The sequence below is a fragment of the Pelophylax lessonae genome (assembly GCF_965119305.1).
Source record: "Pelophylax lessonae genome assembly, chromosome: 2".
Classification (NCBI taxonomy): domain Eukaryota; kingdom Metazoa; phylum Chordata; class Amphibia; order Anura; family Ranidae; genus Pelophylax; species Pelophylax lessonae.
This window is the reverse complement of record NC_138769.1, coordinates 309467650-309484151: the sequence shown is the minus strand read 5'-3', so window position 1 is coordinate 309484151 and position 16502 is coordinate 309467650. Positions and strand designations below refer to the sequence as shown.

At 43.0% G+C, this 16502-nt stretch overlaps 2 protein-coding genes across 2 annotated transcripts in view; both read right to left on the bottom strand.

The window, feature by feature from the left end:
• The window catches only part of SHISA4 (shisa family member 4), a 477761-nt gene that overhangs the window by 206970 nt on the left and 254289 nt on the right, over nucleotides 1-16502 (bottom strand). The window lies entirely within an intron of this gene.
• Nucleotides 1-16502, bottom strand: part of IPO9 (importin 9) — a 137775-nt gene that overhangs the window by 76284 nt on the left and 44989 nt on the right. Inside the window, exons 3-4 of the mRNA XM_082244847.1 lie at nucleotides 6139-6225; nucleotides 5825-6026 (exon numbers count right to left, since the gene is read on the bottom strand). Of these exons, the coding sequence (XP_082100973.1) occupies nucleotides 5825-6026; nucleotides 6139-6225 (289 nt within the window). The remainder of the gene's footprint in view (nucleotides 1-5824; nucleotides 6027-6138; nucleotides 6226-16502) is intronic.

The window sequence follows — 16502 nt, the reverse complement described above, 5'->3', positions numbered from 1 at the left end:
TAAACTAAACTATCCATTCCCCAGCCCAACAACCGCCGCAGGGAGCCCAGAGAGCATCACTGCCCCAGTCACCAAGCCCCAGGGTGGCAGGGAACCCCCTTGTTGCGCACCAGGAAAAACCTGGTTAGCAGCAACTCGAACCAGCCCCCCTCTTAAGAGCATGTGTCAACAGCCAGCTCATAACCTCATCCGGGAGAGGAAGGGGGGGGGGAACCCGGGGGTCCCACCGTCCCAGGGAGGGGACCACGTCCACCCCAAAATCCTCCAGGAGTAGAGGGTGAGGACAGCTACTTATACCAGCAACCTGGTGGGCAGAGCTCCAGACGGACCACCGCTCCATGGTAACATGGGTGTTGTCGGCCAGGAGAAAAGCTGTGACTCAGGCCAAGGCCAGGTCGCATGCGTCCTCACAAAATGTTTAACTCGCAGGCCAGCCCCCGTCCAGTGGGGCTATGTTGCGGCTGACCTAGTGCAGAGCTGAAGTCTGCACAAGCTGGCCTGCCAGACTGGGAGGACCCTCTGGATCTAGATTATCCAATCAGTCGCCCAGCCTGGCATTTGATTGTAGATTCTCACAGGAACAAAATAAAGATAGTAAAAAATTCCACTTAAAAAGAAAAGAAAAAAATGGCCCGGACCAGAGATCCAGAGGAGCTAGGTCCTTACTCCTGACTAGGAAGAAATGCCTATAGCCGAGAGAGGGTGTATACCCCCCTGGGACTGCCCATAGGCGTAGTAAAGCTTTTTCCTGCCTAGTGTCCTACTCCTATAGGGGGCAGTATAACCCACGGTTAAGAAGAATCAGGATCTGTGTCCTTCAATGAGCGAAAGAGAAAAGTCGTCTTTCAAAAAAAAAAAAAAATAAAAAATTCAGCCCTTTAACCACTTGCCGACCGCCGCACGACTATCTACGTCGGCGGTCAGCCCCTCACAGGCAAAGTGACGTAGGGCTACGTCACTAGCTTGTGAGGGTCTAGGGAGCGAGCGCGCGCCGCCGGAGGCGCGCTCCCGCATGGTCACGGACCCCCCCCCCCCCCGCGCGCGTGACCGGCGGACCCGATGTCCGCCGGCCACTCTGCGATCGGCGGGGGAGAGGGAGAAAGTCAGGCAGCTTGTGTAAACAAGCTGCCTGTCATTCTCCCCTCTGTATGAGAGCTGATCATATGGATCTACTATGTAGATCCGTTGATCACTCTGCATACAGCTGAAGCCACAGCCAATCACAGTTAGAATCACGCCCCTAGGGACACACACAGCCCCTCCCTCTCAAATAAAGTTAACCCCTTCACTACCAGTGTATTTTTACAGTAACAGTGCATATATATAGCACTGATTACTGTAGAAATGTCACTGGTAACCCCAAAAGTGTCAAAAATGTCAGTCAAGGGTCCGATCTGTGCGCCGCAATGTCGCAGTACCGCAAAAAAAAAAAAAAAAAAAAAAAAAAAAAAATCGCAGATCGCCGCCATTACGCGTTAAAAAAAAACACAACAAAAATGACAAAAATCTTTCCCTTAGTTAGTAAACGCAATAACTTTTGCGTAAACCAATCAAAATACGCTTTTTGCGTTTTTTTTACCAAACATAGGTAGAATAAAACAAATTGGCCGAAAATGTTAAAAAATTTTTGATTTTTACATATTTTTTTGGGGGAATTTCATATAAAAAAGGGAAAAATATTGCTATTTTTGCAAAATTGACGCTATTTTCTTTTGTTTATAGCGCGTGATCAAAAAATCGCACAGGTGATCAAATACCGCCAAAAGAAAGCTCTGTTTGTGGGAAAAAAAGGACGCCAAATTCGTTTAGGTACAGCGTCGCACGACCGCGCAATTGTCCGTTAAAGTCACGCAGTGCCGAATCGCAAAATACCCCCTGGTCGTTTAGCAGCCAAATCCTCCGGGGCTTAAGTGGTTAAGGCCGTTAGGCGGAAGGGACGTTTGACAACGTTCTGCCCTTCCAAGGGCATAGAGTAGATTGGGGGCCATCTTGCCCTCATTGGACTTCCTGCCCAGCAACACAGGGGATCAGATCGATTTCCACGCTACAGGCGGCTCCGGTGTGTGGGGAAAAACAACCCGGAAGCCCATAAAAGTGATCCATTGTGAACCCACGGCTGGGACTACTTTTAAAGCGGATCGCCTGCTGTGTAAGAAAATACCAGGGTTATGGCAGCTGCCTGCTGCTATAACCCTGGTATTGAACCTCAAAGTAGCGACGTAAATACACGGTGGTGGTCCGGAAGTGGTTAAAGTGAGAATAATAAACAACTCAAAATTTACAAATAAACATTTGAAATTTCATTAAAAAACAATATCAGTGACCAATATAGCCACCTTTTATTTCAAAAACAGTCATAAGCTTTCTATTCATCAAGTCTGTCAGTTTATTGCTCTGTTGATGATCAACTTTTTGTGCAGCAGCAACCACAGCCTCCCAGGCACTGTTCAGAGGGGTGTACTTGTTTTCCTTCACCGTGTATCTCTAGTTTGAGAAGAGCCCACAAGTTCTTAATAGGGTTTAGCTTAGGCGAGGAAGGGGGCCCATGTCATTTTTCTTTCATCTTTAAAGTGGTTGTAAAGACACAAGTTTTTTTTATTTTTTATCTTAATGCATTCTTAGCATTAAGAATAAAAGCCTTCTGTGTGCAGTAGCCCCCCTTAGCCCCCTAATACTTACCTGACCCCCATATACCGATAAGGAATGCCTCGGCCAACCGGAACTCTCCCTTCTGATTGGCTGAGACAAAGCAGTGGCGCCATTGGCTCCTGCTGTCAAACTCAGCCAATGAGGAGAGACGGGGCGAACCGTGGATCCGTGTCTGAATGAATACATGGAGCTGCAGCTTGGCTCCGGTGCCCCCAAAGCCAGCTGCTTGCTGTGGGGGCACTCAACAGGAGGGAGAGGCCAGGAGTTCCAGCCAGGGACCCGAGAAGGATCAGGGCTGCAATGTACAAAACCGCTGCACAGAGAGGACCTAATTTAAGGCCTTTACTGGCTAGCAACGCAGCGGAGTACTTTGATGCTTGCGATGGAGCATTGTCTGCATAAATATGGTCTTCTTGAAAGATGCAGACTTTTTCACTGTTTGAAGTAAGTGTCTTCTAAAAAATGGCAGTAGGTTTGGGAATTGATTTTGAGTCCATCTTCAACCGAAAAGGTCCAGCTAGCTTTTAATATCAGCCCACCCCAACTCCTCCTTGATGGCATCTGATTTGAAGTGAAGCTCTGTTATAGTTACTGATTCAGCCACAGGCCCACCTATCTCATTAGTCCATAAAAACTTTGAAAAATCTGTCTTCAGATATTTCTTGGCCCAGTTTTAATTGTTTCGCTTGTGTGCCTTGTTCAGTGGTGGTCAGGTTTAAGCTATCCTTTCCTTGGCCATGTTTCTGGGCACTCCAGGTAGGTTGCAGTTCTGGAATATGACAGCACTGGAGGATAATGATTGCTGGTAGGTTCACGCATGATTCTTCTTGAATCATTAACAGTTAATTTGCGTCTTTTTTCTCAACACATTTCTTGCAACCCTATTGACTATTTGCAACAAAACGTTTATGTGATCACGCCTCAATATCTTAGCAATTTCAAGAGTGCTGCAGCCCTCTGAATGACTTTTTACAAGTTTAGACTTTTCAGAGTCAGTAAAATCTTTTTTGGCCCATTTTGCTTGAGGAAAAGAAGCTGACTAATAATTATACACACCTTGATACAGTGTGTTGATCTCCTTTGACAAAACCCCCTCCCTCATTACACAAATACACATCAGCCGAGATGCTTAAATCCAATAAGCATTCAAATTGATACAGCTTTGAGTTGGACAATATGCATATTGGTTATATTTAATTTAACCACTTCCCACCAAGGACGTTCCTGTACGTACTTGGGTTTCAGTGGTTATACCGGGATAATGGCTGCACCTACAGGCATCATCCCAGTACCATTGTTTTTAACCAGCGATTCTCTACAATGCAGTAGTGAACAGAGTGGCTAATTAGCCACTCGATTACTTCTGCGGGTGGCGGAAGGGGGTCCCAACCCCCTCCCGTCACTGCCTCTCCGGTTCCATTGAGGAGGTCGGGAGCGATGCGGCCGGCATTGTTGGCTACCTGGTACACAGAGAGAGGAACTGACATTGTTCCCCTCTCTCTACATAGCCCTGGAAACCGGAAGCAATGAGTATTCGTCACTTCCAGTTCTGTCCCTTTGTTTACCTGGCCATCAGCGGCCAGGAAAGCAGCCGATCAAACCAATCTTGGTCTTATTGGCTGCATGAGGGACCAGAGGAGAGATTTGGGGTGTAATAGACCCCAAATCTCTCCATAAAGAGGACCTGTCACAGCCCATGCTGTCACAAGGGATGCGGTTCATGTTGTTGATAACAATAAAGTATGTAAAACAAAAAAAAAAAAAATTGTATAAAATAAAAACAAAATTTAAGGGCCCCCGTCCCTACACACAAATACGCTACTCACCACACACATGTAAACTGTGATCGCACCACACGTGAGGTATTGTCACGAATGTCAGGGCAAGAGCAATAATTCTAGCACCAGACGACCTGTGACACTCTGAACTGGTAACCTGTAAAGGCGTTTAAAACGCCCCCTATGGATACTTTTAAGCACTGTAGTTTGCGGTTATTCCATGGGCAGATGTAATTTTAAAGCATGACACATCAGGTATCTTTTTACTCAGTGTAACATCTTTCACATTATACAAAAAAGTTATGCTAACTTTACGTTTTCTTTTTTTAATTTATGAATGTTTTTTTTCCAAACAGATTGCGTTTGAAAAATCGCTGTGCAAATACCGTGTCACATAAAATATTGCATCACACACCATTTTATTCTATAGGGTCTCTGCTTGAAAAAAAAAAAAAAAAAAATTATTTATTTATATATATATATATATATATATATATATATATATATATATATATATATATATATATATATATATATATATATATATATATATATATATATATAAATAAATAAAGGGGTCAATGTGGGAAACTCGAGTGCATCCAACAGCCTGGTAAGATCAGAGGGATCATAATAAACCTTGGAGGCATATACTTCACTGAAGTAGGAGGCAAATACCTACGCCATGGCTGAAGGGTCAGACGAGTCCCCCAACAACGAGCAATGAAGTGTGATAACCACAGGGGGTCTGGTATCCATATGTGCTAAGTATGCCAGCAATTTGCCCGCCCGCTCACCGTGTTCAAACACCTGTTTGCTGAAAAACAGTTTGCGGTTAGCCTGTTCCTGGTAAAAATGGTCAAGGGCCCGGGTTTGGAGCCGGAGCTGGGACAGTAAATCCGCATAGGGAGACTGGGCATATCTGGCTTCCGAGTCAGCTAGTCCATGATGGCTGCAAGGATGGCGGCCTGATCGATCCCTGGCGTGGCCTTGGGCCTGCGTGGCTCCCTCCAGGCGCCAGAATTTATCCAGTTTCGGCGCCGCTTCAGATGTTTTGCGCGGTGGCGACATGGTGGGGTAAGTATCAGACTGCAGCCGTAGGTGTCTGTGTGATTACCGCTCAATAAGGTGCAAGCAGGATGATAGATTCGGATGGCGGCCGGGAGAGCTCCGCTGACACACGTCCGCTCACATTCAGCTTCAGGCCACGCCCCCGGTTTGAGGTCATTTTAATTTGTAATGCACTACTGAATTTTGATTTTTGTTTTTCATTGGGCTTTGAATATTTAATACATTCACATATTAAAGTGTGTCCTTTGTTAATTTGCATCCACTTAAAAACCGCTATAGACAATTCCACAGTTTACACAATATATTTTTAGTTATACAGTACATACCTGTCAGAACTCTCATAGCACCATGAACAGCACTGATTTCACCACTCACTAGCATTTCCATGAGCAAATTGAAAAGTTGTGGCCAGGCTTCAGGCCAATCCCAGTGTGCTATGGCAGACACAGCATATGCAACACTGGAACGTACTTTGCTTATTGACTCCCGCAGACCTCGAGGAAGCAACAAACGGATTGCTGCCTTTGCCTAAGTAAAGAATTAAAAGTATATTATATAAAAATCTGGATGTGGCAATAGACATTCAGGGCTACACATTCAGGGCTACACAGGTTAATGTATACAATTCAAAGTTACTAACCCTTTCAGTAGTCTCTGGCAATCTGAACTTCTCTGACTGGGCACACCAATGATTTTCAACATACTGCTTCAAAACCACAGATGCCAGCTGAAAGCACAGTAAAATAAAAGTCATAAAAAGGAAAAAATGTATTCATTTATTTTTACACCGTCTTTAGGACTCAGATAACCTTAAAAATATAAAGACTATCATGACTAGCAAGAAAAAAACAAATGCAACTATCACTCATAAGGACCCATAAACTGCAATATTTATAAGTTTGGTTCTTGGGGAGTTATTTGGCATCTAAAACATAAGATCAACTTTGACCAACCAGGCTTGTTAGAGATGGGTCCAAACAACAATTAAATGTTTGCAAGCACCCCTCAACCTTTCAAGACATGTCAGTCTTTATTCTGCATTTGTCACTACTTTTTATTCTGCATTTGTCACTACTTTTTCCTCCAAATAAGTCTGAATCGGACACCAATGCCCAAAAAAATTGTAGTAGTCTTTCCTAAACTGGGTTTTAGAAGATTCAAGAAAACTGCGTAAAGCCTTTAAAATATTTTGCAAATTGTTCTATTGTTTAAGGTAGCATTTATATGGCAAGTTTATCCACTTCTGGACCGGAAGGTTTTGCCCTCCTAATGACAAGGACATTATTTGCAATTTGGCACTGCATGATTTTAACTGGTAATTGTGCAGTCATGCAATGCTGTACCCAAAGGAAATGTATGTCTTTTTTCCCCCACAAATAGAGCTTTCTTTTGGTGGTATTTTATCACCTCTGTGGTTATTTTTGGCGATATAAACTAAAAAGACTGAACATTTCGAGAGGAAAAAAAAAAAAAAAGAATAATACAAACATTTTCAACTATTTCTTATAAAAAAATATCCAATAAACTCAAATTTTGTCATACAATTAGGCCAAAATGTATTTAGCTACATGTCTGATAAAAAAAAAAATCTCAACAACATACATTTATTAGTTTACTACAAACTATGGTGCATATACCGGAATTTACGCAGCTTTTACTTTGACTGCCTATCTTATTTCTTGAAGTGCTCAAATAGCAGGACAGTACAACCCCCCCCCCCCCCACATTACCCCTTTTTGTAAAGTAGACACCCCAAGGAATTTCCTGAGAGGCAGGTTGAGCCCACTGAATATTTAATTTTTTTGTCGCAGGTTTTTGAAAAATGTCAGAAATAGTTTTTGTCATTGAAATTATATATTGCACACGCATGCCATTGGTATATGTGGAATTACACCCCAAAGTGCATTCTGCTGCTTCTCCCGAGTATGGGGATACCCCATGTGTGAGGCTTTTTGCCAGTCTAGCTGTGCACAGGACCCTGAAAACTAATCATCGCATTCAGGTTTTCTAAGGGCGTAAATTGTTGATTTCACTCCTCACTACCGATTATAGTTTTGGAGGCCATAAAATGCCAAGACAGCACAAAACCCCCCCAAATGACCTTTTTTTGGAAAGTAGACACCCTAAGCTATTTGTTGAGAAGCATGTTGAGTATTTTGTGGATCTCACTTTTTGTCACAAAGTTTTGAAAATTGAAAAAAAAAGAAAAAAACAAAATGTAATTTTCCGAAAACCCTAAGCTGTTTCAATTTTCAAAACTTTGGGACAAAAAGTGAGATCTACTAAATACTCAACATGCTTCTCAGAAAATAGCTTAGGGTGTCTACTTTCTGAAAAGAGGTAATTTGGGGGGTTTTGTGCTGTCTTGGCATTTCATGGCCTCCAAAACCGAGAGGTAGTGAGGAGTGAAATCAACAATTTACACCCGTAAAAAACCTGAAGATGGTGATTGGTTTTGGGGTCCTGTACGTGGTTAGACTGCCAAAGTCTCACATGCGATATCCCCGTACTCAGGAAAAGCAGCAGAATGTATTTTGGGGTGTCATTTCAAATATAGCCATGGCATGTTTGAGTAATACAGTATATAATTAAAGTGACAACTTTGTGTAAAAAATATTTTGTAATTTTCCCAAAACTTGTGCCAAAATATAAAATATTCCATGAACTCAACATGCCTCTCAGCAAATAGCTTAGAGTGGCTACTTTGCAAAATGGGGTTGTTTGGGGGGGGGGGGGGGGGTGCTATCTTGACATTTCAGGGCCTCCAAAACTTTGATAGGTAGTAAGGAAGTAAAAATAAGCAATTTACGCCATTAGAAAACCTGAAGGCGGTGATTTGTTTTCGGGGTCCTGTACGTGGCTAGATTGTAGGGATGTAACGATATCGAAGATATCGCGATATCGTATCGTCGTGGTCGTGTCTCGATATCGTCGTGGTTGGGTTACAATATTAAAAGGACAGGTGTCCGTCAAAAAGCAAGAGGAATAAACACAGTCCCGCGGAACAAATCATTGTTAACTACATAGAGCAGAGTTTAAGGATTTTTTTTACTGTTTTTTTTTTTTCTTGCAATGTAGATATTTTGATCTTTCTGATGAAAAACGTATACATAAGCTAAATGATAGGTCAGTGTTTTTTTTAAAGGCTTTTTGACTATTTTAAGTTTAAGTTATGTTCCTAAATACCAGTTTTAGCCCCCATTCACACTAGGGCGACTCACGAGGCGACTTGTGTCGCCCCAGGTCGCCCCAGGTCGCTTGACATGACCAAACCAATGTAAATGAATCAGTGCCGTCTTAATTGCCGCTATTAAGGTCGCTCCGACTTCAGAAAAGGGTCCTGTACTACTTTCAGGCGACCAGTGATCCGACCTGTCCCATATACTTCAATGGGAGTCGCCTCCTTATCTTAATTGAAGCGACCTGTAATCCGACTTGTCATCCGACTTTGCTAAAAAATGGTAGTGAACAAGAAAAGAGCATAATTTTCTTGCAGGCATTAGCGGTCATTTTTTTTAGGCAGGCATGTCATTTTTTGGATTTCGTTTCTGGGGGGTCTAAAAAGTGTCCCTGTCAAGTTTCAGCTCTGTAGCATGTCCAGAACCCCTAAAAAAAAATCATTTTTCTTTTAATTTTTTGTAGTGTCTTTACCAGCTGTCTTTTATTCTTGCTGGCATTCATCAGCGGTCATTTTTTTAGGCAGGCATGTCATTTTTTGGATTTCGTTTCTGGGGGGTCTAAAAAGTGTCCCTGTCAAGTTTCAGCTCTGTAGCATGTCCAGAACCCCTAAAAAAAAATCATTTTTCTTTTAATTTTTTGTAGTGTCTTTACCAGCTGTCTTTTATTCTTGCTGGCATTCATGAGTGGTCATTTTTTTAGGCAGGCATGTCATTTTTTGGATTTCGTTTCTGGGGGGTCTAAAAAGTGTCTCTGTCAAGTTTCAGCTCTGTAGCATGTCCAGAACCCCTAAAAAAAAATAATTTTTCTTTTAATTTTTTGTAGTGTCTTACCAGCTGTCTTTTTTTCTTGCAGGCATTTAGCGGGCATTTTTTTTAGGCAGGCATGTCATTTTTTGGATTTTGTTTCTGGGGGGTCTAAAAAGTGTCCCTGTCAAGTTTCAGCTCTGTAGCATGTCCAGAACCCCTAAAAAAAAACATTTTTCTTTTAATTTTTTGTAGTGTTTTACCAGCTGTCTTTTATTCTTGCAGGCATTTAGCGGGCATTTTTTTAGGCAGGCATGTCATTTTTTTGTATTTAGTGTCTGGGGGGTCTAAAAAGTGTACCTGTCAATTTTCAGCTCTGTAGCATGTCCAGAACCCCTAAAAAACAGCATTTTTACTATATTTTCAGGGATACGGCTTCTCTGCGGCTGGCTTTTTTTCTTGCAGGCATTTAGCGGGCATTTTTTTAGGCAGGCATATCATTTTCTGGATTTAGTGTCTGGGGGGTCAAAAAAGTGTCCCTGTCAAGTTTCAGCTATGTAGCATGTCCAGAACCCCTAAAAAAAAATCATTTTTCTTATAATTTTTTGTAGTGTCTTACCAGCTGTCTTTTTTTCTTGCAGGCATTTAGCGGGCATTTTTTTAGGCAGGCATGTCATTTTTTTGTATTTAGTGTCTGGGGGGTCTAAGTGTACCTGTCAATTTTCAGCTCTGTGATTGGCCAAATAAAAAGTTGCCTCGCGATTAGGTCGCGTCAAAGTCGCGCTAAGTCGCGCTAAGTCGCGCCAAAGTCGCGTCAAAGTCGCGCCAAAATCGCGTCAAAATCGCGTCAAAGTCGCGCTGGAAGCGACGCTACTTTAGTGGTAGCGGCAGTGTGAACCAGCACTTAAAAGGCTGCCTTTATTTGCCTTGCACATTGAGAGCTGGTTCACACTACCACTACCAGAAAGTCGCCCCGTGACTGGGAGAGACTTGGGAGAGACTTGGGAGAGACTTGGGAGAGACTTGGGAGAGACTTGGGAGAGACTTGGGAGAGACTTGGGAGAGACTTGGGAGAGACTTGGGAGAGACAGGCAACTTTGTCTGTGGGGAATGCCTGGCTAATCTCTTTCTTCTTCCTGGAAAGTCTGATAAGTCGTGTCAATTAAGATAAGGAGGCAACTCCCATTGAAGTATATGGGACAGTCGGATCACAGGTCGCTTCAAAGTAGTACAGGACCCCTTTTCTGAAGTCGGAGCAACTTCAGTAGTGCCAATTAAGACGGCACTGATTGATTAACATTGCTTTTGTTATGTCAAGCTACCTGGGGCAACACAAGTTGCCTCACAAGTTGCGCTAGTGTGAATGGGCTCTTAAACCTGACTTAACTTGATCTTTGTTTGCACTTAAAGGGAATTGCCTATTGTTTGTTTACAATTGTTCTAGCTGCTTCTTCTTAACTTGAACATTGCACAGAAGAATCAGTTATGCAACCAAATATTACTATACAGAATATTGATGTTCCTGACTACAACTTGCACTTTAAAAGCACTATGTGATCAGTGTTTTATGTTGTCATGGATCCATAAATACAACAATAAATTGCCTGTTGACTGGCAAAAGCAGAATAAATGTCGGTATTTTTTCGCTATTATCATCACAAACACTATCATGAGCTATTTAACAATACCATGAGCTTTTCCACAATATCGCAATAAATATCGTACCGTGAGGTCAATATCGAAATTGTATCGTACCGTGAGATTTTGATATCGTTACATCCCTACTAGATTGCCAAAAAGTCTCACACATGTGGTATCCTTGTATTCAGGAAATGCAGCAGAATGTATTTTGAGGTGTCATTCCACATATACCTATGGAATGTGTCATTTGGGGTCATTTGAACTGTCCTGGCATTTTATGCTCCATATTAGAAGCTTATGCCACAAATCACCCACTCTTCTAACCACTTAAAGACCAAGCCTTTTCTGACACACTTTGTTTACATGAAAAAAATGATTGTTAGGGTCTCTCAAAATGCAATCGCCATCTAACATCTTTCGAGTCCCTGTGTGAAAAAGTGTGCCCTAGACTGTGCCATGCTATACCCTACACCAATACTTTACTAGAGTGTGGTAGCGATGGAAACAGTCCCCAACGCAGAGACCAGGTTGGCAAGGAGGGCCAAAAATAGCAGGTGTCAAGCCTATATCCGCGTTTTCTACAGACACGTCATCTTCTTTGGGGTGCTCTTTGGGTAGGGGTATCAGGGAGGACATCTGGAAAATGGCTCTCATGCATCCGGCTCACTGAATCTGGATTGTGAATTTGGGCCACAGCACCTTCTGAAAACAGAAGGGCTGTGATGATCTCTCCCTGGAATTTAAGAAGGAACCACTTCTTCCTGACGCTTTGTATAGCACATAAGCGTTCAGCAGAGCCAACTGGAATAAGTATACAGACTTTTTTTGGACCAGTGTCTGGCCTTACGGGCAACTAAGTATGGCGCCATCATCTGGTCGTTGAAGCTCACCCCTCCCATTTTAAGGTTGTATTCCTGGACACAGAGGGGCTTCTCAACAACACCAGTTGCCGTTACAATTTGGACGGTCGTATATGGGTGAAAGGAGGACAGAAAACATTCTGTGTGTCCCTCCACTTCACTGCAAGCAATTTATTACACTTCCAGCAGGCTCTCTCCCACAGTCTCAGTCAGGAATCTACAAGCTGTTGAGGAAAGCCCTGGCGAATAGGTCGCACGGTGCCACATGCGCCAATTCCAAAATAAAAAAGGTAACTAAAAAGTGGCACGCTTGCGTAATAATTGTCCACGTATACATTTTAGTCCCGACACCAAGTCCCAAGCAATCTTGCCACTGCTCCCCATGTAATCTGGGCAGTTGGGGGGGCTCCAATTGCCATTTTTTCCCTTGTAAATCTGGAAACGACATATATAGCCTGTTGCCGTCACAGAGCTTATACATCTTGACCCCATATCTGGCACTCTTGCTGGGGAGAAACTAAAAGCCAGGTGGCCAGAAATTGTAATCAGGGACTCATCAAAGCAGACAGCTTGTTGGGGCGTATACAAGGCTGCAAACCTTTGGTTGAAGTAAATTACAAGGGGCCGAATTTTGTGGAGGCGGTCATAGCCAGGGTCACCCTGAGGACGACAGAGTTCATTGTCACTGAAGTGTATGAACAGCAAGATTTGCTTGTAGCTAGTCCTGGCCATGGCAGCAGAGAACACAGGCATATGATGAATTGGGTCAGTGGACCAATATGACCGCAACTCACTCTTTTTAGTAATGCCCATGAGGAGGGATAGGCCAAGAAAGGTTATATATTCGGAAACAGTGATATGTTTCCATGCAAATTCTCTGGCATATGTAAAATTTGGATTTGCGGCGATGAATTGATTGGCATATAAATTGCTTTGGTCCACAATAAATCTGTAAAGATCTTCTGTGAAAAACAGCTCATAAAAATCAAGGGAAGTAAAATTGGTTGTTTACACCTGAATTCTGTGTTGTCCAATAAATGGGGGAAGCACGGGCGCTGCATAAGTGGTGGGCTACCAATCAGGATTTGCAAGCGCATAAGGAAGGATATTATGGGCTCTACAGGCCTGTCTTTGAATTCTTGGTGGCTGTGGGACACTACTTGTGCTAACCACCGCACCAGGTTGAACTGCACTCTGGGACTCGCCACGTCACTAAGTGTTATGGCAGTGCTGGTTTGACTATGACCAGGATGCACTAGGCCGCTGGTGCTTGCCAGTTCACCAGAGGGTTGAGACGCACCAGTACCGTCACTCCGCTGCATAAGAGAACCCTGCAGTTGTTGCACCTCAGCAACAGAAGAATGGGAAAGGGAATGCCTGACTTTACCAGGGACCACTATTTCGTCCTCAGAGCTATCCGTCAGGGTGCCGCTGCTCTATACAGGTTTGAATACTGAGCCTGATTCTGACAGCGAGGCTTCCCCATCGCTCTCATTTGTCATGCTGAGCATCGTCTAGGCCTCTTCAATAGTGTACCTCTGTTTGGACATTTTGGTCAATAAATTTATAGGTACCTAGTGTGAATCACAGTTAAAAAAAAAAAAGCACCTGGTTGTCAAGGACTGTTTAAACCGCTACCAAAAAATTTAACTGCTAGTGCTAGCAGAGATCAGGCCTAACGCTGCGGTTTAGTGTGCTGTGTATTGGAAGTGACAGTAATCTGCTCAACCTGCACTTTTTGGGGGGGTGGAGGGGCAAAACGCAGGTGCTGGCAGGTGTCGGGGCTGATCCTGCTAGCGTTGCGTTTTGGGAAAACTAAACTATTAAGGACGCTAGTATAGTTCTAATCAGATCAAAGATATTGATCTGTTCAGACACTATACTAGTAATGGAGGTGTTTAGGGTGTGTTTGTGTGTCACTGGCAATCAAAGGGTCAAAATTTGTTACTAAATATGTGGCGGGGATGTGACGCAATCCTGGATTGACACCAGCATTAACGCTAACTGATGTTACCTGTGACACTAATACAGGGATCAGAAAAAATATCTTTACACTATAAAAGTGACACTGACTGGGCAATGGAGGGGTTAATAAGGGGGGGGGGTGCATGGTGGGTACCCTAAACCCATCTGGGACAGAAACTACCACTGTCTCTCACACTAACTGAAGTCACAAGTGACACTAATACAGTAATCAGTAAATTATCTGTGTACTGTATATAGTGTACACTGACAGGGAGTGAAAAGGTTTTTTTGGGAGGGGGGGGTGATCAGGGGGTTATATGTGTGCCTATGTGTACTTGTATCAGTGTACCACTTGTGTACTCACAGTTAATACTCTCTCCTCTCACGCTGGAACCAAAACGGATTTCAGGAGAGGAGGAGATTGCATCATTTCCTGTGCCTGGGTTTACATTACACAGGCACAGGACATTCTGCAATTGGTCAGAACCACTCACCAGGTCCAGGCAAAAATCGTTGGTTCTGAACCGAATCAGCACATCACAGTGACAGCGGGCGCGAGCGACCGACGTACAGTTACGTCGGTTTGCGCAGCCGAGCCACCTCGCCGCAGTAAATGTGCAGCAGGTGGTCAGCAACTTGTTAAACAGTAATTCCACTTTTGAGGGGAAAAAAAAAAAAAACATTCCCTCTGCGTGATCTATGTACAGTACATTACAAGGATTTAAAAAAAATGTTGTTGCAGATTCCTAACTGTGTTATTCTAAAGAATACTCTGTGTGTTTGTCTGTGAAATGGGAGTGGTTTCATAATTATCAACCAGCTGCTGCACCTGCAATGATCTAATTAGGAAAGTGGCAGGGTCTGTATCCCTTTAGATGTGATTTCCTATTGGGAGTATCTCACCAAAAATTCAATTTTTGTTGCCGGGGATGCATGAAGTCTGACTTGTATCTTAGTGCAGACATATGGGAAAATCAGTGAGCCAATCACACAAGCAGGAAATTACATATCTGGGGGGCATTCTGTGTACACAACACCTCCCGGTAGCCATACTGCATTGCATTTTACAGAAAGTTACAGAGCTGCAGATTGAAAAAGGAAAGGTAATTTATAATAACATTCAATTACATTATGACGCGTGTTACAATTGTATATGCTATATTATTTTTAATTTTTTTCCCCACAAAAAGTGGAGTTACCCTTTAAAGGATAAGTTCACCTTTGGAACATGTTACATGTTCCACTTGGTCTTAAGTGCCAGCTCCTGCAGCTTCTCCCCCGAAACACTTTCCTGTGAATCATAACATTTCTAAAGTACCAGCAGCCACGATGATACACATTTGAAGTTGGAATGAACTGCGGGCACACTGATCAGCATGATCGTAGTTCATTCACACTGCCAGACAGTGACAATGATAGACCATACAGAGGTAGGTGTAAAAGTGTGTGAAGGAGTCTGACATTGTAACCTCGGTGCCATGCTTTCCAGGCTCCGGTTTTAAAAAAATAAAAAAATAAAAATTTACCAGCAAAAAGATGTGTATTATTTTTTTATATAAAAGGTGAACTCGGCACAAAATGCAGATGTGACCGAGGGCTAGAAGCAAAGAACAGACTGACATTGTTTAAAGGCTAACTACAATTTTCTGCAGGAGACTTATGGGGTGTCCTGTAATGGGAAGCCCCATTCAAAGTAATGAGGAGCTGACAACACACAAAGCCATGTAATTAGGCATGCAGCAATTACCTGTGGATGATCATCCTCAGGTAATCGCATGTTGAATTACATGTGAATGGCCAGGGGTGTGTGAGCCTCTTATGGCTTTGAATGGGGCTTCCAGCCCACAGGTGTTAACCAGAAACACAGCTAAGGCTGGCCATACATGCATTGAATTTCAAAAATCCTAACTAAGAATTTTAGTTTGAATTTCGCACCACTAGTGGGCTGCAGCAATGGGCCCGTCTTCAATGCCATTTATAAATAAATTGAATAAAATTGGTCCCAGGACCAAACCTTGGGGACCCCACTTACCACCCCAGACCAGTTTGAGTATGCGTTATTACAACCCTTTGGACACGCCTTACACAAACCCTGTGGTCAATGCCTGCAAACCTTATTTTATAAATTAAGCGTTTGTGGGGAACTATATCAAACGCCTAAGCAAAATCCAGGTACACCACATCCACTGGTCTCCCCCTATCTAGCTGACCTCCTCGTAGAATGTTAACAGATTGGTTTGACAAGAACGCCCTTTTTGTAAACCCGTACTACTGATGATGATGTTCTCTTTAGCAAACTCTTGGATATAGTCCCTTATTATCCCCTCCAGAAGTTTACATACTATTGACATTTCTTATTTGATTCCTTGTATTGCTGGAAAGCTAAAAATTTGCCCTCCGATTTATATTTCTTGAAGGCCATTCCCCCCCCCCCCCCCCCCATACGTTTTTTTACATTACATTTTAGCCAGCCAGGTTTCTAAATGTATTTCCCATAGGAATGCACTGTGAGATGCTTTTGTTTAATATGTTCCTAAAGCATTCCCATTTTTCCTCCGTGGTCAGTGTTCCTGGGGTTTGGTCCCAGTTTAATTTTCTCTATCATTGAGCACAGT